Source organism: Kwoniella mangroviensis, assembly GCF_000507465.2.
Source record: "Kwoniella mangroviensis CBS 8507 chromosome 1 map unlocalized Ctg01, whole genome shotgun sequence".
Taxonomy (NCBI): domain Eukaryota; kingdom Fungi; phylum Basidiomycota; class Tremellomycetes; order Tremellales; family Cryptococcaceae; genus Kwoniella; species Kwoniella mangrovensis.
In genome coordinates this window covers 12671240-12693089 of record NW_027062533.1, presented here as the reverse complement: position 1 = coordinate 12693089, position 21850 = coordinate 12671240, and the positions used below count along the sequence as shown (strand labels likewise).

The 21850-nt window shown below is 44.1% G+C and overlaps 8 protein-coding genes across 8 annotated transcripts; 3 read left to right on the top strand and 5 right to left on the bottom strand.

Annotated features, from left to right (window-relative positions):
• Positions 1–70: 70 nt before the first annotated feature.
• Positions 71–2671, bottom strand: I203_104807 (uncharacterized protein; the record flags this gene model as incomplete). The annotated part of the gene is made up of 6 exons (XM_065517623.1): positions 71–327; positions 452–599; positions 694–915; positions 1086–1452; positions 1534–2241; positions 2337–2671. The coding sequence occupies 6 exons, from the start codon at positions 2669–2671 to the stop codon at positions 71–73; spliced, it is 2037 nt and encodes a 678-aa protein (XP_065374441.1).
• Positions 2672–3235: 564 nt separating this feature from the next.
• On the bottom strand, positions 3236–4403 carry I203_104806 (uncharacterized protein; the record flags this gene model as incomplete). Its single annotated transcript, XM_019143610.1, has 3 exons — positions 3236–3334; positions 3449–4017; positions 4193–4403. The coding sequence occupies 3 exons, from the start codon at positions 4401–4403 to the stop codon at positions 3236–3238; spliced, it is 879 nt and encodes a 292-aa protein (XP_019006659.1).
• Positions 4404–4831: 428 nt separating this feature from the next.
• Positions 4832–8621, top strand: I203_104805 (uncharacterized protein; the record flags this gene model as incomplete). Its single annotated transcript, XM_065517622.1, has 21 exons — positions 4832–5017; positions 5082–5175; positions 5249–5397; positions 5462–5487; positions 5547–5572; positions 5631–5816; positions 5885–5957; positions 6023–6112; positions 6233–6309; positions 6386–6458; positions 6514–6690; positions 6761–6956; positions 7060–7344; positions 7417–7462; positions 7519–7580; positions 7639–7701; positions 7769–7878; positions 7944–8061; positions 8145–8207; positions 8278–8385; positions 8484–8621. 21 exons carry the CDS (start codon positions 4832–4834, stop codon positions 8619–8621), a joined length of 2346 nt encoding a protein of 781 aa, XP_065374440.1.
• A 192-nt stretch (positions 8622–8813) lies between these two features.
• I203_104804 (uncharacterized protein) lies at positions 8814–9998 on the bottom strand (the record flags this gene model as incomplete). Its single annotated transcript, XM_019143612.1, has 6 exons — positions 8814–8879; positions 8987–9015; positions 9091–9146; positions 9215–9638; positions 9731–9824; positions 9921–9998. The coding sequence occupies 6 exons, from the start codon at positions 9996–9998 to the stop codon at positions 8814–8816; spliced, it is 747 nt and encodes a 248-aa protein (XP_019006661.1).
• Positions 9999–10355: 357 nt separating this feature from the next.
• Positions 10356–11345, top strand: I203_104803 (uncharacterized protein; the record flags this gene model as incomplete). Its single annotated transcript, XM_019143613.2, has 4 exons — positions 10356–10688; positions 10754–10795; positions 10942–11111; positions 11285–11345. 4 exons carry the CDS (start codon positions 10356–10358, stop codon positions 11343–11345), a joined length of 606 nt encoding a protein of 201 aa, XP_019006662.2.
• A 379-nt stretch (positions 11346–11724) lies between these two features.
• Positions 11725–13708, bottom strand: I203_104802 (uncharacterized protein; the record flags this gene model as incomplete). Its single annotated transcript, XM_065517621.1, has 8 exons — positions 11725–11813; positions 11899–12141; positions 12223–12271; positions 12350–12778; positions 12918–13095; positions 13192–13264; positions 13338–13442; positions 13522–13708. The coding sequence occupies 8 exons, from the start codon at positions 13706–13708 to the stop codon at positions 11725–11727; spliced, it is 1353 nt and encodes a 450-aa protein (XP_065374439.1).
• Positions 13709–14209: 501 nt separating this feature from the next.
• On the bottom strand, positions 14210–16247 carry I203_104801 (uncharacterized protein; the record flags this gene model as incomplete). Its single annotated transcript, XM_019143615.1, has 9 exons — positions 14210–14392; positions 14463–14532; positions 14613–14915; positions 14986–15145; positions 15234–15356; positions 15424–15455; positions 15571–15781; positions 15930–15984; positions 16071–16247. 9 exons carry the CDS (start codon positions 16245–16247, stop codon positions 14210–14212), a joined length of 1314 nt encoding a protein of 437 aa, XP_019006664.1.
• A 2152-nt stretch (positions 16248–18399) lies between these two features.
• Positions 18400–21509, top strand: I203_104800 (uncharacterized protein; the record flags this gene model as incomplete). Its single annotated transcript, XM_065517620.1, has 9 exons — positions 18400–19118; positions 19248–19680; positions 19827–19988; positions 20168–20318; positions 20410–20467; positions 20545–20803; positions 20884–21095; positions 21158–21191; positions 21261–21509. 9 exons carry the CDS (start codon positions 18400–18402, stop codon positions 21507–21509), a joined length of 2277 nt encoding a protein of 758 aa, XP_065374438.1.
• Between the last annotated feature and the right edge of the window lie 341 nt (positions 21510–21850).

The following is a 21850-nucleotide window of genomic DNA, read 5'->3' as shown; positions in this document are numbered from 1 at the left end:
CCGTATCGTGTCGTACGATAGAACAAACGCATCTCGTAGTCCTGATCTCTCGCTTCTGATCGATGCATGTCTAAGCTTTTGATTTCGATCTAATCACCCCTTTAACAATCCTGATCAAATCCCTCCTACTCTCATCCGAAGCATCGTCAACCGTAAACTCGTTACCATCAACTCGTACATCCACATATCCATCTTTCTCCTTCTCGCTCGGTCTTACAACTATTTCAACATTTTCAATTGTATCGTCCTCATCATTAATTAATGGGAAGGTAATGGTAATTGAATCTTGTGATAGATTCAAGTTTATCGGTATTGAAGTTTGATCGCCTGATAAACATTGATTCATAATATGTCAATTTGAATTGTCAAAACCTCAAATGGATCCAATCCGACATACAACTTCAATCGATCAATCGATTGAAGACTGATGATCATAGAGTGAGACACATACCTGATAGCAAATCATTGATGTCATCAACACCGTCATCTTCATCTTCATCATCATCTTCAGTATTGATACCATTTTCCTCCACTTTCAAAAGATGAGGTATGAATACCGAATTGAACATGTTGTTGAGTACAATCTGATTTCGTAGTGACTGCAGGAAGAATCATCAGACCCTCACAAGTTCGCTTCTCCGATTCTCGATCCGAGAGCACCTCAAGTATGCTTGACAGAGATGAATGACTTACATGTAGTACTCTCGCCACTTGCTGTATATCACTGCTCGTACCGATCCTTCCTACCACAAAAGCGGTAGGACCAGGATTTACCATACTCCATTTTTGTTGTTGTTTATCTACATCACGATGTTTTCCAGGAGAGGGCGAAGGATGTGAGAAAGTGGAAGTGTATGGGAAAAGTTGGATTTGAGGAGATAACGGTGCGATAGGAGGAGGGGGATATGCATGATACTGCGAGACAAGGGATATATCGAAGATATCAGTATAGCGAGTTCTCAACGGTGGTCATGGACGATGAGTTATTCAGTATCATGTACAATAAACCGTCCGGAATGAAGGTGTAAAGAAGATGACAAAAGGTGCCAAAAGATTGATCACCGGAGCTGGATTGTGATACTCACCAACAGATTCTCAACCTTTATACCTTCCACTCCATCCGCCTCATCGTTCTCCAGAATAGTCTGACTCAACCAATTTCGCCTAACTACCAATCCATCCATACCATTCTCAGGTACGATCTCAATAATCCAACTTGATCTGGCGATTTTATCACTTGAATTGACACTATCCATATTCACATCGTCGTGTCTTTCCTGATCCTGGGCTGGGATATCAGTCACATCCATCGAGGGAGTAGGTATCTCCTCGTGGGGTTTCGCAGGTCGAAGTTTGATAATCGGGTTGGGCTCGGTATTGATAACTGACTGAGGGAGGAGATGGAATGTAGGAAAGATGGATCTATTCAATGTCGGATAAATCCTAGATTGACTAACCCACAAATCCATCAGCACAATCAAGTGACATGGTGTACAAAGATTTTTCAATCATTGAGGGGCAATTATCGCTCACCTAACAGGAGTATATAAATCATTCAGATCCAAAGCAATCTTCTCAATCTCCTCAAAGCCATCGCTTTTTCCAATCACTTGTTCAGCATCTGTCGATGTAGATGCAGAGGTGGGAGTTCGAGTCGAATAATCATCTAAATGCTTCAACTCCTTCAAACCATCTATCAACCTATCCAAAATCACTTGTTTCTCCCACAATCCCAAAGTCGTACTATCATAACATATCAAATAATCTTCAATCAAAGTCCTCAAAATCGCTGATATATAAGTAGATTTTGCTGTACCTCCAGAGGAAGTTACGTGATTAACTATAAGTTTGGTTAATCTAATCTTGTTTCGAACTTCCTCTCGAGTGGTTGCAATGTCATCCGATGTTGTTTTGGCTTGAGGTTGTTTACTCTCCATATCTAGATCTACATCCCCATCTTCGTCTTCATCTTCGTCACCTCCTACCCCGGAACTAGGTCCAGTCTCGAGATCCACATCGATGACAAACCTCGTCCCTGCAATTGCTAAAGAGGATTTGAGTAAACCGAATTGTGAATCTTCGATAAAACATTGTAAATTCAATGAAAGCGAGATAGCTTCGAGTAGCTTTATAGGATGGAGGTTAAGTAGATGGGAGGGGAAAGATGATGCGGATGAGGTTACAGAGAGGCTGGGAGTTAGGGAGATTAGCTGTTGGGTGAGAGGTAGTTGATGCGATGATCTTGGATAGAAGACAGACCAAGTCAAGTCAGCCTATACGTTGAATGTACTTGTTCATATTCTATGTTACTCTATATCATAATGAGATGTACTTACATCTCTTTCAAACCTCTCATCAGCCTCCCTTCGACATCAGTCCCACCATCGATACCCGAAGGATTGTTCAAAACCACTTTCAACTTGTTCACAGCATCCCTCAAGCCCTTGATCGTATTCACTTCATTCTCGATATCTTTTCCCTTTCCCTTGTCTGTTCCAGCGATTCCAGAACGGGTAGACGAAGGTGCGAAAGGGTGTAAATGAGTCAGAGATAGATTCTTGGAAGAGTGAGCTATCAATACCGAGTGGATGGTATTGAGAAGAGTAGGTGAGGACGGTGATAAGGTGGTGTTTGGAATGGAGACTGGGACTGAGGGACCTGCTTCTGCCATTTCTATCCTGTCGGTCACTGTCAGATGAGATACAAGGTCAGATCTCGTGCTGCGTGCAGTCGGAGAAGGTTGAAGGACTAGTTATATGAAAGAACGTAGATGCAGGTAAGTTTGGTCGAACCTTTTGGACATTGACGAACAGCCGGAACCGCAAACAAACAACAAGCGGGCATGTCCGCAATAGTCCTCCGATCACCAGTTAATACTGGCACTGATTGCTGTGTATATGATCTGCATTCTCCAACCATATGCATTTTAATCATATCATGGATGAGGACCAAAGGAGATGTGTAACGATCAGAACAGCATGTGAAATCCGAGAACTAGGGAGCGAGATGATGCCTAGTGTCAATGTCATTGATTCGAACAACTGTATATGTCATTTTCTTCCAAGGGGTCATCATAATGTATACGATGACCATCCATATCCACAAGATGACTTCATTCCAGTGAGATTGGAACGGCGTGACAGGTCACTAGTGAGAGAGGTATTGACTCATACTGCTCAAACATGAATTATCAGCTTGAATGAATCGGGAATCGGATTTGTTTAAGCTGATCAGACTAGACATACTCGGGTTTACCACCTTTCTTCTCCTTTTCTAACCTGGCTTCTAGCTTTGAGAATTCCTCTAAGGCTATGAGTTCTTCTTCGTCGAGGACCTAGAGCGAATCAAGACGATCAGCATTGGATTTGCAGATCGAAAAGATGATTAAGGGTAGAAAGAATGAGTGTAGTGTGATGCTGTAACAGTCAGATTTATCGGGTGTACTCACCTGTTCTACACTCTGTACCTCCGGTACATAATGCATCAACATCCTTTCAATTCCATTCTTCAACGTCACACTACTTGACGAACAACCTCTACAAGATCCCTTCAATTTCAACTTTACTATGCCTGTATCTTCTTCGAAACCTTTATATTCTATATCACCTCCATCTTCTTGAATCGCAGGTCGTACCCTTGTCTCTAACAATTCTTTGATCATGCCCACGATCTCAGAATCGGTATCAAGTATCTTGGTGTCTTCTGCTTGATCTGCCGAATGTCCTTCTTTGAAGAGGGAGGCACCGGATGAGAAATGTTCCATTAATATAGCGAATATCTCAGGTTTAAGGATCGACCAATTGTAGGAATCGTCTTTCGAACATGTTACGAAATCCGGTCCGAAGAATATACCTGTCACTCCATCTATACCTAGAAGTCTGGTTGCTAGAGGAGATGATAAGGCGGATCGTAAGTCGAGGAACTCATGGGTGCCTCCGTTGGTCACTGGAACTCCTGGGATGAATTTTAATGAAGCTTCGTTAGGAGTCGCTTCGGTTTGGATGAACATTGTGCGACCTGTGTTGGAGCAGTGAGTTAATCGTCAGATCCAAAGAAGTCAATTGGCAGTGGTGATATTGTGACCGATTGTTGAGTTGTACATAGCAAGAAATGTCACGATATAGGAGAGTCGAAATTGAAACAATGATTGATCAGCAAGGGATTCCCCCACATATGTAGATGGGAAACTCACGTTGTTGCCTTATCCCATTCAGCCCTAGATCCTTTTTCCTCAGCTCTACACCTCTACCAAGCCTGATCCCAACGAACGCAGAAGAAGAGGCGGCGGCAATACGGCATCTTGAGGAACTGGCAAATGACCTGATGGCTATTGGGGCGAGTTTGAGGGATGTGTGAGATGATGAAGAAGTGATGAGTGATTTGATGGCGAGTGATTTTGACATCTTGCTACACTGTATATGGTATGAAGATGTGAATGAGAAAGATCAAAACGAGGATATGTATATCTTGTATCAAGCGATTATACATTTGTTTTCATTCCATTTTAATCTTTGTCATCATGACGATCATATGATCTGAATTATCTCGGTGGTGAGTGGCCAATTCAACTGTATGAGTAAGTTCCAACTTTTCGGATTAGACGGACGAGTAACTCCGTCGGAGATCGAGGGCATCTCCGTATGAATCAATCCTCGTCCAATCGAGGTTATGACGAAATGACGATAAGATAAGCACGGATAAGAGGAAGATCAACCCATCTCATCTCCTCTCGTCCCATCCCATCCCATCACTAGCAACCTGATGTCACCTCTAACTGGTCTACACTGGCTCATATCCACCTGAATGAACTCAAAGTGATAGTCGATCAGAAATGTGGTCATATATCCAGAGCAGTCTTCTCTTGCTCTCACCCTTTTTGCCTTCCTCTCTCGTCCCTTTGACAGATCACCATCCACATCAAATCCATTATCACGGTCCACTGACTGATGGTGGAATATGGCATGAGGCATATGAAAGATCGAAAGATGTGGCAAAGGAGATGACACTCGAAGAGAAAGTGAGCTTTCCTAGATTCACTGGCTGGTATCATACAAGCGCTACATACTGACTGATGTTCACAGGTAAACCTCACCACAGCAGTGACTGGACCATGTCAAGCTAATTCAGGGGGTGTTCCTAGACTGGGTATCCCAGGATTATGCTTCAATGACGGACGTGAGTATATCTTATGCGATGTTACTCAGCAAGAGAACTGCATTGCTCACTGAGTACATTCCGGCGGGTGAAGCTGCGGGACCGAGATACACGGACTTTGTCACTCAGTGGCCTTCAGCATTTACCGCTACCGCATCGTTCGATCGAGAACTGATAGAAGAGAGAGCGAAAAGGATAGGGAAGGAATTTAGAGGGAAAGGCATAAATGTCGAACTTGGACCGGTAAGCCTGTGCCGTCGTCCATCCAGCCCATCGGAAGGGTATGTAAAGGCTTACTGTCATATAGGTTACTGGAGGTCCACTGGGTAGATCGTACGTCGGATTGCGCAGTCCAGCCCAGCTGATAAGTATCACTAACTTGGGTGGGATAGACCGTATGCTGGGAGGAATTGGGAAGGTAAGCTATCCTTCGAGTCGAAGTTCAGTATTCAGCTAATGCCAGTAACCATGCAAAGCCTTCACTCCTGACCCTTACCTCTCTTCCACCGTTTCATTCCTGACTGTAAGAGGGATGCAGGATTCTGGACTTATCACGTGCGCGAAGCACTATATCTTGTACGAGCAGGAACCGGTTTGTGATGGACCCCTTGATGGTGAGGGAGGTAGGACCGGTTGTAGGGACGTATCTAGCGAAGTCGATGGTACGTGTTTTTTAATTGAGCCTGAAAAATATGGTGTAAGCTGACTAAGATATCCAAATCATGAACAGATAAAACGATGAAGGAATTGTATCTACCTAGTTTCGCCGAGACTGTTAGAGCTGGGACTGGTGCAGTGATGTGGTGAGCTACCATCGCCTTCAAAACTTTGAGCCTCTAGTCATATCATAGCTAACTTGAAGATCTAGCTCATACAACAAGATCAACGGAACGGCTGCTTGTGAGAGTGATGACGCATTGAATAGGATACTGAAGGATGAGTTGGGTTTCAAGGGATTGTGAGTACATTCTCGGAGCTTTACTGACTCTTTAAGATGCTCGATCCGGCTAATATCATGAAGTGTACTGGTCAGTATAGCCTTACATAGGCGATCCCATGCTGAGCTGTAAACATAGAGCGATTTCGGAGCTACACACTCAACGTTGCGATCAGCTCTAGGAGGAATGGACATGGAATTGCCGGGCGAGTACTTTTGTAAGTGAATGCTTGACGCTTTCGATGCTGGCAGACAGCTAGCGGATGAGCTGAAGCCGTTATTTCCTCATTTTAGATGGTCAGAGACTTCTTAAAGCAATCAGAACAGGCTCAGTACCAGAATCAAGATTGGACGATATGGTTCACAGGTCAGTATGATGACTCGTCTCACAATGTCATTCGAGCTGAGAAGATACGTTTTAGAATACTTACACCTTGGTACGCATCTAAGCAACATACCGACTATCCTCAAGTGAACTACCAGAAACACGACTTATCTGATTCGAAAGAAGTAAATGGACATGTGTTCAGGAATGAGCACCGTGATGTTAGGGAGGACAATGCAGTATACGCAAGAAAAGTAGCAGCCGAATCAACCGTGTATGTCATACTTTGAGACTATTGCTCTGATACTTAACAGTCGTCAAGCTAATAAGCCTTTCTCATTCAGATTGCTCAAAAACTCGGGTATTCTCCCCATCAGAGGAATCAGAAGAATAGGAGTTTTCGGTACGGATGCGGATTACCCGTGGACGTTGAGTGGTTGTGGGCCCGATCTGTTCTGCTTAGTAGGATCAAAGCGAAGGTATTGGAATGGTACAGTCACCATTGGTGGTGGTTCTGGAGCTGCTTATGCAGATTATATTGTGAGCTCAATTCTTGTATATCGCATTGGATCATATTTCTTATTTCCCCGCTTAAATCCTTCTGCGCAACCTCGAATGTGAAAACTAAATCTTTGACCCACAGGCCGCACCGATAGAAGCTGTTACACTAAAAGCACGCCAACAAAGTATCCGAGTCGATCATGTCTTACAAGACGATGCGGCCCATTTTGGATCCATAGGATGGATAGCCTACCAATCTGAGATTTGTTTAGTTTTCGTCTCGTTATTCTTAGTGGAAGGTTGGGACAGGGAGCACCTTAGATTAGATAAAGGTGGCGAGGAATTGATCAAGCAGGTTGAAAAGAATTGTGCAGGGGAGGTCGTAGTGATACTACATGCAGGAGGCCAGGTCATCATCGAGGATTGGGTGAGTCCTCCGTTCCACGAATCAAATGCTCAGACAAGGCGGCGATCTGATGATAGTTCTTATTCGTGATAGATTCACTTACCTAAGATTGGGGCAGTGTTGTTTGCTGGATATCCCGGTAAGCTAAGTCAGGCATGGAACCTCTATCATACGTATGACTGATCGATTGGATAGGTCAAGAAACGGGAAATGCCTTGGTCGATATTTTATGGGGCGATAAAAATCCTTCTGCAAAAGTGAGGATGGTCGCTTTATACTTTGGGCACAAAGAGAAAAGCTGACACGATGCAAAAGCTGCCTTTTACTATGGGTAAGTCGCCCAACGATTGGCCAAAGGATAGTATAGTGAGGCATATGGTATGTCAGTCTTTGTCGACAGTCAAAATGGGATAGATTGTTGATCCAACACGATCATCAATTATAGGGTAAGGGTGCATATCCTATTGCCAGATTCACGGAAGGATTAGCAATCGACTATAAATGGTTCGACAAGCATAAAATCACACCAAGATATGAATTCGGATATGGGCTGAGGTGAGTAAGCTTCGATACGCAGAGATCGGTAAGATACGCTATAAGCTGATTCCTGAGGTTGTTAGCTATACGAAGTTCGAATTTTCCGGATTTGACATCGAGGAGAGATACGAGAAGGACAGAGATACCGTACAGAGGACAAATGAGAGATATGAGGGAACGAGAGGACTGTATGATACTTTAGTAAGTCGGGTACTGTATCTCTGGATGTCCCGGATATCCAGGAATTATCCGCGATGGTTGATCATAACGACTTTCGGAATCAGTTCGTTGCTAGAGTGAATATCACGAACATTGGTGAAGTTCCTGGAGCAGAGGTGGCTCAACTTGTAAATCCAGTTTCCTTGAGAAGGTCTTCTATGACTAAGATCGAGAAGCTGATATTCGCTAAATAATCAGTATATGTCATTCCCGAAAAGCGAAGTCGAACAACCGCCGAATCATCTTAGAGGGTATGCAAAGAAATACCTCGAGGTAGGACAGATGGGCACTGTGAATTTCCCTTTGGTAAGTTATAACGCCCTGTTTCATGATAAGGAACTCTTTCTCCATCAGGTTCCGCCAAGGGGAATAGGCTGATGATTCGACATCTTGGTTCTGAATAGCGCAAGAAGGATTTATCAGTCTGGGATGTAAGGAAACAACTGTGGAAGATACCCAGAGGTACTTTCACTTTCAGAGTTGGGAATAGTTCGAGGGAGCTACCTGTGAAATTGACGATTGAAATTGATTCATCCTATTGATCCGCTTTGCCATCTATTGGATCGATCCAGCAGCTTGCGAAATAATGATTTATAATCGTGCTGTGTATGTGTTGACATGTAAAACATTAGTATCATTCGATAATTCTCGAAAGTCGGCGTATACATCTCGTTAAAATCATTACAACTGATAAGTTTCCTGGACGTCAGGAACTAATGTGATCCTCCAATTTACTAAGCCCACACTTGGTCAGGTGAGACTAGGATATCCTTGCCGTTCGAGCGGACATGCCGTTTGGTCTGATTAGATCATGCAAATATCAGCGAAACTAGCCAAGTTATGTTCTATTCATAGAGGACAAGTAATTGTATGGAATTGTAGGAATCAGATAGGTTTCAGCACTCACTGTATCTTTAGGCATTGATTTTCTCATGTCTACGACAGAACATTAGCGCAAAGATTTAACTCATCCTACGTCTTGCTATGATGGTGGAAACAGAGTGCACTCACCAAATCCATCTAATTCATCTCTTGTCGAACCTATACCTTCCATACCATGATAATAGCTAATTGACAGTATATTAGATCAGCCTGTAGTTAGCCTTATTCAGACATAAAGCTGAGTTTGACTTACTCTACCACTCTCCTATATACACTATACCCCATCTTCTCATACATCTCTATAGCTCTTGTATTATTACATCTAACGAAAAGGTCCACGAACCATGCGTCCACAGCGTCTATATTACCTTCTTTAATATCTGACCTATGGTCATGGTCATGGTCATGGTCGTGGCCGTGGTCATGATCGTGTGTACGATCATGGTGTGAATACGAGTGATCGTGGTTGTGAGAATAGTCATGTGAATGGTGTTGTCCATGATGTCCACCACAGTTCGAATGATCATGTGTCCTGGGATTGGGACCCGAAAGACTCTCTAGGAGACTCATCAATACCCTCGCCAAGCCCAACGATCGATATTCAGGTGAGATAGATAATGCCGTGAGATGTCCGTGGTGTTGTGGATCTGGCGCGGGAGGCTCATGTTTCGCTATCACTGATCAATGAAATGTTCATCAGTACCAACAACTCTTGGGTCATACAATTACATGTTCATGCGAAATAGCAATGACAATGAGATGTACTCACTATAAGCTTTTATCGTATCGTCGAATGCCCCTTCTACAGTGACGCAGAAATCTGGCCACTGGGCGGTATAGCTGGCGTAGTATCCATTATGATACTATTGATACAAAATACAAATCATCATAAGTATCAATCCAGCTTACTGTACATGCTCAATACGATGTTGCTGAGGATGCAGTCCCCCGATACTGACCGTAGCTGTCCAGGCATCCGAATTGACGTTGTTGAATCTCAGTATATCTGTAGGGTCGAACGGGCGTATGATCGACATTGTTTGATTACTCAATATCGGAAGGTAATCTGTTGCTAGATTCGTGATTCACGCTCCTTTTCACCTTGTTCGTTTGATGCAGATGGCTCGACGATGTACAGCTTGACTATTGATGACCTTGACATTCGCTGTTTCAATGCTTCGATAGACTTGAACATTATATTACCAGTACAACAGCCTGTGTGTCACGTGATACCTTCAACACATCTCCCCTACAACGGTTCAACGACGGACACCTGCAATCATCGATGAGGTGCTAAAACGCATTCATACCTTACAGCACCGTTTGTGCATCTTCAAGAACCACACACCATCGCTTCTCTACCTCAGCAGAGCACTCATGAGGTACATCTCACAATGACATCCCCTCAGTATACCCTCACATCCTTATCCTATTCCCTTCCAATCCTCCACGCAGCCGCCCACCCTTCCTCGACAGTCCTAGGTGTCTTCCTATCTTCCCCCAATCGCACGGAGATAGATGAGGCTATACCACTCATACATACCCACTCGACTCTATCACCCATCATCGAAGTGTCCCTATCGCTAGTCGAGGAGTACTGCAAGTTGAGGAATAAGAGGATAGTCGGTATATATATTGCTAGAGAGCTTGGTGATGGGTTGGGCAGAGTCGGAGAAAGGATATTGGGGGCTTTGAGAGAGAAGCTCGAAGGTGTCTTCGGTCTGGTAGTGAGTCAAACGTATACTATGGGGTCTGGGATGGGAATATGCTGACGGGTGATCATATGGGACAGCTGGATAATGATAAATTATCAAAAAGTCAATTCGCATATATAGTAAGTGGACAACTTCTCTCACATCTCCATACACATGTCCCTTTGATAAAATGCTCTGCTCAATTTTCCCATTCACGCTCATACGACGGGCGCAATGAGATTATCGATTAGCAGCAGGACAATAACTGATAATTATCCTCGACCAGCCATATATACCCACCTCATCAACAACCTTCAAACCCCTTCCTTCCTCAGAATCAGAATCGTTCAGTATAAAATCGTCTTCAACAGATCTGCCATCTAGATTACTCCAAATCATAAGAGCTAAAAAGATACATAGGAATATAAGAGATTTTGATGATAATCTAGAGGACTCGTGAGTTTACAATTCAAACCTCTGCCTGAACAGCTCAAGTCAGCACTCGTAGGATTGTTAGACTCGAGAGATATCTGCAATTCTCACTCTGTTGATGTCCTTCACGCCTTTCATGTTGACTTACTTGACATGCAGTGGATATAGCTGATTTACTTTACGAGTTGCCCTTACAGAGATGCAGATTGGCTTGAAAACGCTCTTGTCAAGAAGGATATACAGAAATACCTGTCCTAGTGCTATAACAGATAAAAAGATATCCATAGGTAGGAAAATATGCTGTACAGTACAACAACAAATTATTTGTATATATAGTAGATATAGAAAATTACAATGACGGATCAAGTGTCCATGTGTCCCATACCCAGACCATCCAGACAATGTGATCCATGATCATTCACCAAAAACGTTCTGCATATTTCGTCTTGCAACCTGTGACTTTACTATTTATACTTGCGTTGTGATTTCAGCAAATCAGGTGGAAGTGCTGTGCGTTCATATAGATATCTGCGATTGGATTATTGATAATACTTGATGTATACCTTCGGACCTCGATAATCTGCTCAACGTTTATCGGTCAAGCAGGCTCACTATATCGAAGATATGATAGGTTCACTCACAAATCCGTATGATCTCCATCTTCAACATCATGTATCGTCAGCTTTATCGTATCGGGATAAGCGTCAAGTATCTTGTTGAAATACACTATTATCATTCAATCAAAACCAGATCAGCCTTTCGTTTCTCCCGCTCTTCTTACTGCGTGATTGAATATGCACATGACACTTACACTGTCCTTTTCTTGGTACCATATCATCCAACCATCCCCACCAGACGTCAATTTCGATTGCATAGGGTACTTTCTTCTTGTTCCTACCTTCTTCATTCTGACCATCGTTCGGATGACTTGCGCTTCTGAGAGATGCATTTTCCAGTTGTGCAAATTCGATTGTATCTGCCAGATCTTTGACGGTACTGCTCAGCCATTCGAGGCCTGTATCTTCCGGACCTCTATTGAGGCATATGAGATGTTCTACAATAGACCATGTCAGCTTACATCCCTATGAGCCGCTGCGAGAACCACGGCGGGCACTAGGGAGCCCGTGTCACTCACCTTGTCCTATTCCTTGCCCATTCTCGGCACTCATGTATGAACTGGTCAGCTGCAAAGATTATCAAGAAACAAGATCAGTGCTTTATCATTGAACAAACAATAAAAGTGTGAAGATTGGAGAGCTCACACAAGCTACACAACATTCGCATTTACCCCACAGCCTACTCTTAGGCTGAGATGCATCATCCTGTTCTTCTTCATTCTCCATAGGTGTAGTTTCCGTAAGATCAGGTATATCCGTACCTTCGCCCACCGAGGGCTTGGCTGTAGTTGACCCTCTGATATTATTCAATAGATCACTGGCGGATTTAGCGATATCACCATTATTACCATTCTCATTCGTTCCTACATTTGAAAGTGTGCTGATATTCGTAGTGGAAGAGATCGGAGTCGGAGTCAGACTTGAGGTTGTAGTTGCAGTCGAGAATGGCGAACTGGGATCTTCAGTTATTGACTTGAACCATTTTAGCGCTATCGATCTACTGTTGTTGAACACTTTTATGCCTGTATCATAAGCTTTCTGAGCTTGTGTAGCGGCTTTGATCAAATGAGGGGTCTAAGATACGAGAAAGAAAATCGTCCGTCAGCATGGTTTCCATATTCGACCTCAGTGCATATCTGTCTGAGTAGAATGGATTGTACCACCACCATAGGTCTCTATCGTGCTTTTTATTGTAGGAAGACTAATCCCTCACAGTCAGATGCTGAGTCGCAATCAATGGACTAGGTATCCAATCCCATCTGAAAGGCCAGTAATCCGGATGGTCAACAGGCAACAATGGACTCCAGGGTGCGATGAGGAATACATTCGGAGGAGGGTTAAGGCCCGTTGAAAATGCTGATGGGTGTCGTGTTAGGAGTGTAAGAGCGTAACTGAGAGGAATAGAAACAATCAGCACATGCAAAGCGTCAATAGAAAAGAACAACAAAACCTGATTTCGATAAATCGACATGATTAGATGGACTAACTATATCCCGGCTGAAGAAGCTAGTATGTTGGTTGGTCTTATATTCAAATGCTCCAAAACCGACACGATCATCTCTGTCATTCATACCGTATGGTCAGCTTGGAGGTTCGTTCATCCTTCGCCGATCACTGGTAGAGAGTCATTCACCACATGATCGATCGATCCTTTCGCCTAAAAGGACTTCATTAGTCCCTCCGCACCCTGGTCTATCAACCACTATCATTCGTACCCCATACGCTTTCAAGAGTGGATCTGTAAAGATAACATATTGCGTCAACGCTATGAGCACCCTTTCCCGATCTGATGCCGCACCGATAGACTCCGGACCCACCCATAGGCGCTGCAATCCACCTGCTACACCCACTGGGAAGTACGTAAAGCAGAGGTATACCCTTTTCATCCCCTATATCCGAGAACGTCACCGAGAGGTTGGTCCGTGGACATCGTTTGAGTCGCCGATTGAATTTTGATAGGGCAAGATACGCAGGAGGATCCGACAATGCTGTGGGAAGCTCCATCGTGAGTGATAGAAGGGAGTAGTCAGATTGATGTAGGGAAAGTAATCCTACTATATTGTACTGCGCTAGTATGTGTTTTTTGAAGGGATGATCCCAAGCCAAAACGTCATGTTGTTGATCTTGTTTGTCGATTGTTCCGTCGGAAGCGATTCCTCCCAAACGGCCTGGCTGTCCAACTGAACGTCGACCATGAGCGAATGCATTCTTGTCCACAAGGTACCACATGCATGAATGTGTAATAATATAGAGTATATACCACAGATACCGTCCACGATATCAATTTTTGTTATTATAATCATATATACAAAACCTTTTAGGAAAGTCATTAATTTCGTATATGGTAATGATATGAGGTGTTGAATCCTCTTTTTTACAATAGTTGCTCACTTCCTCCCACTTGTCTACTAATCGAAGCGGTTGAGCGTTTTACATTTGTTACAACTTTGACTGTGATGTCCATCCCTTTCTTTCATCTCTTTCCTATTCTCATAATCTGGTCGATTAATCCCGGAAAGCCCTCTTCTTGGTCTTACCATCATCCCTGGCGAGAGGTTTGATACCCAAAGATCTATGTCTCTCTTCCAACCAGTCTTTAGCCTTTTGACCAGTGGTAGATTCGTACTCTTCCACTGAGATTGGAGTTTCGGCGTGGGGAGTTACTCTAAGACCATGTCGGAGAGATGGCTATTAAGCGCAAAAATCAAAAATAGTCAGTCTCCTATACTACATCTTAAGTGCTCATGGCTTGACTCACGTAAGCATCGAAAGTAGCTGAATGATTGACGATCCTGTTGTCCCAGATAGCTACATCACCAGATTTCCAGCTGCACAACGTCAACCATGCAAGACATTAGCCTATTGTGTCATCTACAAGGCTTGAACATAGTAGCAGATTGATACTTACCTCCATCGAACGGTAGCATCCGTCTGCTGGGCGAACTGATCCTTCAAGAAATTCAAGATCATATCGCTTTCAGCTTTCGGTACGCCCACAAGTCTCGTGACGAATCCAGGATTGACGAAGACGGATTTGATCCCTGTTACAGGGTGTACTCTGACTACGGGATGGATAGTTTCGATAGGTTGACGTCTGGGTATTTTGGTTATACCAGTTCGAGAAGCAGCTTGATCATTTCCTGAGTGAATCGCTGAGAGGGATTCCAGGTATTTTTGCATTGGTTTGGAAAGTGATGAGTAGACTGTGTAACTGCGACCGTTCAACAAATGAACGTCAGTCACCGAAGAGAATTACTTAATACAAGAGGGGAAAGGCTCACCCAGATGACCACAAGGTGTCATTCCCAACTTCGGGGGTGGTCAATAATCTCAAGATAGTAGTTCCGGGAGGTTGTACTTCGTAAGTAACATCAGAATGGAAGAGCTCCGCTCGAGAGAAAGCATAAAGATCAGGTCGAGAATTGTGATCGGCGTAGACGACTAGATACGAAAGCAAACACCTTGTCAGCTCACGTTCGAGATGAGAAGACCTGTTGGCAGATCGATCACTGGAATCGCTAAGACTCACCAACTACATCATCCAAATCTCCTCTTCTTGGAGTAGCGTACGTAGCGTGTTTGTGCAATGGTCCGAAATGTTTACCGAGATCTCTCTGAGCTTCGATCGTGAGGGAGTGTTGATTTCGGAAGACTACGTCCATATGTTCGTTAGGACTGAATACAGCAGCGCCATAGATGTGATTAAGCGGGTGACTTACAGACAACTCCTCGTTGAGCAACCAGAAGGGCTCTACAATGCGGCACCAAACGATCAGCATATAAATCCACTGACCACTTCTTCCTCCATCTTTCTATCGCCATATCTGTGTCTAAAGATAAGACAAGGGTGAGAGTCTCACACTCACAAATCATCTTTCTCCTCCTCACCCAGTTCTTCCAACTTGATATCACCTTCAATAACAGTTCCGACGGCGACCAACTGATCTCTGACTTTTCCTCCTCGGGCCTCAACAAACGCCCTCAATCTAGCTGCATTGGGATGGGCTTTCAATCCCCTATCTTGGATATCGAAGTGAGGCAAGGGTGGATCGGATTCGGTTCGATCGGGATTATGAGCTGTGTCACGCGACCCAGGAAAAAAATTCACTCCATTGTCAGATTTTGTTTGTCCTTCTTTTATATCTTACCACGTCTGGTCTCAATCCCAATACATCTCAGACGTTCTACGAAGGTGAGGATGCAGACGATCAGAAGAGGAACTTACGAAGGAATTCGGCAAAAGGGTAATTTTCACCTGGTCCAGAACCGAATGTCTCTCCCTAAGCGAACCAAGACCAAAAGCGAAAAATAAGCATGTTATGTTGCATCTCTAACACTCTAACCCCACAATGATGCCAAAACTCACAACATAGTTGTATGGATCGACTACAACAACCTCATCATCCTCTTCGGTCGAATGACCACTATCGTGTTCGTCATCTTGAGCTTTGGCCACTTTATCTTTAGGCTGACCGTTTAATTTCAGTGTACCGATTGGTACTTGGTCGAGAATCTCTGTTGATGTGGTAGTGATAGCGGTCATCTTTCCTTGCTTCTAAATTATTCTGGTTAATGAAGTGAGCAACAAGAGAATTTTTTGGTTATGGATGAAAGGCAAGGCAAAGAAGAAGGGGAAAACGAAAAACCCATGCATCTTATTATATAACTATCTCTATGAACGATGTGGACTGCATGGAAATTAATCAAGCAAGCAGAGTGATGGATTAAGGGAAATAGATTGGTCAGGAAATTCAATCACACCATTTCTCGACATTTCATTTTTGATATGATATCGCATCACCGAGATTCTTTCTTTTTCTGTTATAAGATGGTCGTGTGCTTCGCATTGCATTGCACTACGTGGCGTGCTTGGGAAAGCAAAGGTACTCCTGTGTCTGTAGATCACCCACGTTCAAACTGAATGCATTGTGCATTGCATCGGCTACTTCTCTTAAAAACAACAAGAAGCCTGCAAGTCTAGACTTGAGCTAGGGACGCTCTCCTGTAACCTGTTTAATTTGGAAATACCCCCCACTTGCCAAGCACACGGCACCAACCACACGGCAAGTTCAGTCCAAAATGCTCGGACGACGGGCGAAGATAAACTTAACGTGGTTGCAAATCAGCTCGGAAGGCCGATTTGATAAAAACTCTTCCTGACATGTTTCCCTTAACGAGGGCAACCGCGGGGAGTCTCCATCATAGTCACGTAAAGAATCCGAATCTCGCCGAGTAACTTGTCGCAAGCACCATACTCATAACATGCAGGCAAAGTGGATTAGGTTAATAAGCTTAGCTCTGTAGATTTATGATGTCTTATGTCGTGCTTGATGAGTCTTCGCGGCTGCTAGCGAGTTGTCTCAGAGGGGGTGATGCAGTAGATCAGCATCACATCATACCACGTCGATCCCGTCGCCCTCACTTTGCTGGAATGTTCCTGGTCTAATTCATTACAAGCAAAGTGGCAAGAGTGCCACATGAGTTGGTCGCTTTCATAACTCCGTTGCGCTAAATCAGATTCAGTTCCACTTTATGCCACGCACGATACCTCCCCTCTCGAACGGTAGTGCTGCTGTGCCAGCACTAGAAATTTTCAACCTACGCAACCTTCTTTTCTTCTCCCTCTACGTCGCCTTCTGGCTTTTCAATATGGGTCGATAGTCTATCTGGTAGTCGATCTTGGATTGGGCGAAAGAAGGGGAGAAAGACAGGATGTGACAATTCAAAGCTCACGTATCTCCCGTCTCCTTTGGTTTTGTTAAAAGAAACTGGTGGGGAGATGGGTCGAAGAGGGGCAAACATTCATAGATTTATATCATTATGCATTCTATCGTGCTATCTGGCTAAAATCATTGCTCATGCATTGGATTGGGATGAGGCACAATATTGCTGCGTGGATGATGCTCAAGTGAAATTTGAAAATGCAGACGGTATAAAGGCGCAACAAATTTGTAGTTTAGATTTTAGGTTGGTCGTACAGTTATGATGAGTCAACCCATGGTGCACGTTTTGTGGAAGCTTGCCCGACCGACCGGGAGAGACCACTGATGATGCCATGCGCTTTGCATGTCATACACAGCCTTGAATGACAGTCAATGATTGATTTCACCCCTTGCTCTTGCTTCTAGATGAGGATTGGAAGTGCCAATCTTGCGGCGTCAGGGGAACCGCCGAGCAAAGTTAAGGATATTTAGGAAACAAGGAGGATGATGTGTGTAAGTGATGTGTCGCATCCCGGTTAAGTTGGGTTGGTCCATATGCCAATGTGGCACTTTCGAATGGATCGGTTTTCTTTCGTCACCAACTAAAACCAAAACCAATTGCAATTGTATTGCATACTCACTCACTTGTTCTTTCACTTTTCTTTCTAACCCACTTTCCAATCCAATTCTATCTCCTCATATATACCACTTGTCATTTCCATTTCAATCCCAGAACAAGAGGAACGATTAATCCCACTCTCTACAATTGACTGAGAGCCTTGGGATGACCTTTGAAAGAGTGATGATCCCAATTTAGATATCACCACATGAAAAATAGGATTAGACCCACTTCCGCCATTACCCTGCCGGATTCAACGCCACATCCACATATACATCCAATAACAATTGTTCGCCGCACATCATATAACAAACCATCTTAGACAAATTTCAACACCAGTGAATAGCTTGATCGATCCCGATCATACATCCATGATGGATGTGGATACACCCACACCCACAGTCAAACCTACGCCTCCACCTGCACGGCGTAGGGAAGATGAACCGCCACCAGAGGACTCCCATTCACATTCCCATTCACACTCCCATTCACCCGCCACCGCAGCAGCACATACTACACCATCACATATAGCCGGACCATCTTCAGAACATCAGGCTCAGACGCAGACACCGTTATCGGATAGACCAAAGAGGAGTGCGAAAGATGGATATTGGAAAATGAAAGAGGCAGAAGCCAAAGCGAAAGCGCCGCAGAATGAGAATGATGAAGTATCACCGATACCGCAACTTTCACATACTGCAACTACGGTTGATAATCAACAAGATATATTGATCACTCCTAACACATCTTCCGTACCTCCGGCAGACACGAATTCCAATGCTAGTGCTACACCAGTACCTAGTGCGCAACCACAGCCACAAACGCAAAGTGGGCCCAAGAAAAGAGGTAGGAAGAGGATTTCCCCACCGCCATTGATGACTACCAAAGGGATAAGTCTGGTATTTCGTATGCCACCTGCTGGTCCGAGCGGGTCGACATCAGCTTCAGCTTCAACTCCACAACAGGCAATAGCTAGTGGATCAGGTGCAGTCGGTGATCAGGACAGTAGAGATAGCACGCCGGACATAGTTGGGGATGCATCTCTCCTAGGAGAAGGGGAAGGGGAAGGTTCAAAAAAGAAGAGAAGGGCAGAGTGAGTGTGGCACAAACGTTTTCACCTATCATGATCATCGTCTTCTTCATCACACCTCACTTACTTCACACTTCTCATTCTTCCTCATGCATCTCACATGCATATGCTCATACGGTCTGATATTCACAGAACATCTTTATCCAGTTCCCGTCCAACACGCGGCCGTCCATCACCCAATGGAACCCCCTTAACCGGATCACCTGGACCTTCCAACTCCAATCCCAACGGCCCATTATCAATCTTCGCTCCTCCCCCTCCGGCCGAACAACTTCCCGAGGCTTTACAGACCTCCACCATCCCCACTGATATAGCAGACGCAGATGCGATCAGGAAAGAGGCTGCGGCAGGGTTTGAATCTCGCTTGAGGTCTAGGGCAGCACCGGGTCAGAGAAGAGACGGAGGTGAGAGAACGGGTGTGTCGGCAAGTGGTAAAGATGTCAGAGTTGGCGGAACGCCCAGAACGGCAGATAAGGCTAATAATAGTGGAGCTGGCAATGGGACGGCTACTGGACAGGGAACGGGGGGTAAGAAGAAAGGAAAAGGAAAAGCCGATGTCGATGTGGTGAGTGTTTATTGCCTCTTTACCAACCGATCACGTTGCACATGTCCTTTATCTTCTCTCTTCACTCAAAATTCATGATTGTGAGAATATATCGACATCAGAACAGCAATGTTTTTGAGCTGACATCACTCGTCGATCTATCCTAGCCAAATCAAGATTTCTGTTCTGCATGTAGAGGTATAGGCAGATTTCTATGCTGCGATGGGTGTCCCCGATCATTCCATTTCATGTGTCTAGAACCACCTCTACGGATTGACGAATTGCCAGATGAAGAGACTTGGTATTGTAAGAAATGCAGAGCCGAAAGAGTAAGTGGATATCCGTCTGTCTGCTGTTTTTGAGCTTGAATGTCATTGGTCGGGATCATACGCACAAAGGATGTAGTGGACCTTCAAGAACATATCTCTTCTTCATCCTCATAAGAAGTCATAAGTCAATCATTCGTTTTGGAATTGCTGTATACTGACAAGTGATGATATGACCTTAGCTGAAGGAAACGCGCGAAACCGCTTCACCGACCAAAGAAAAGGAGTTGAAACCCATTCCAATGGTCTTCAAGCAATTGAGTAAAAAGGTGGATGAAGAGAACCCTTGTCAATTCAGGTTACCGGCCACTTTGAGGACTTACTTTGCAGGTGGTGAGCTCATTCTATCCTTGGCGTGACCGGATACCCTTATCAGTACATATACGACACAGGATTGAAGGCTGATATGCAATATCACGAACAGTCGGCACAGCTCCGAGAGGAGAGTATGTCGATGCCGAAGAAGCTCGAACCAAATATGAGTGAGTCATAGACAAACTGTTTCCCTCAGTGTAAAAACCACCGTGCACTGACTCTAGATCGTTACTTTCACAAATAGTCGAAAAGGTTTTCAAGAAGATCGTGATCCATTCAAAACTCGAGATGGCAAGAACAAGCCTATCGCATGTTACGCCTGTGGTGGATCATCTTTACCCAACCATTCCCTTACTACTGATCCCGAATCCGCTTGGAGACAAATCATTTCTTGTGATTATTGCACGCTATCTTGGCATTTGGATTGTCTGGATCCACCATTATCGTCAATGCCTAATTCAGGTAGGAAATGGATGTGTCCCAATCATGCCGAACAAGCTTTGGTAAGTGGTGTATTTCCTTTCCTACTGCCTGAATGATGTGCATTAGCTAATATGACATCCGACATTCTCAAATTTCCTAGCCGCGACGAAGAACCGTTCGAAATGATCTTGAAACTGTCGATATCGATCAGCGCCATCAACCCAATAACGGTAATATTGTGGTCATACCTGAACCAGATCCTCCTAAAGGTCCGCCATTGGATTACGAAGATCTGGTGATCAATCGCAAGAAATTCAGAGTTCCCGAGAGAATCATCAGGCTGGACTTCTGGGAGAAAGTCCAAAAGAATGGGTATGTTATAGTCCACGTTCATCTGTGGCTTTTACTGATATGAGAAGTTCACGGTGTGATAGCGGTACCCTGAAACCTAATCCTCTCTTGAATAATGTAAGTTCGATTACTGTTATACATGTAATCATAAAAACGATTTTAAACTGACTTCGTCATAATTCATAGCCATCCGAAGAAGATGTAGAAGCTGCCAATCTTGTGTTATCATTAATTGAACCACAATTTGATTCACAGAATAATGGTATCAACCCCGAGCCGGAACAGCCACAGAATGATCAATCGGTAAACGATCCTTTCCCTACACCTTCTACCCCAACTCACGGTAATGGCAAACCACAAAGTACAGGTTCAGGTTCAGGTGGTAAACAGCCGAAGATTGTTTTGAGGATGCCAGCTGGATTAACACCAAAGTAGGCATCCATGGTGGGAGAGGGAATCAAATTTTAGATATGTCGTTTTCGAGCCCGGAAACTCCTCGAACCCGACAAACCTGTGGATATTGTTGAAGATTGAATCATAAGACTTAGACTGTGACATATCCAAGCACAAGAGGAAACGAGGAATGGAACTCTACGAGGATGAGGTTTTTGCTGTATATTTTGGGCTTTGGGAATGGTCACGTAGATTCGAAGAAGAATGGGAAGAAGAGAAGGTTTTCCCTTTGGGTCTGTCCCTGTATTGAGAAAGAAGAAGGACAAAGAAGAACAAAAGAAAATATATAATTTGATATACTAACGAAATTGTGATTCGAAGAT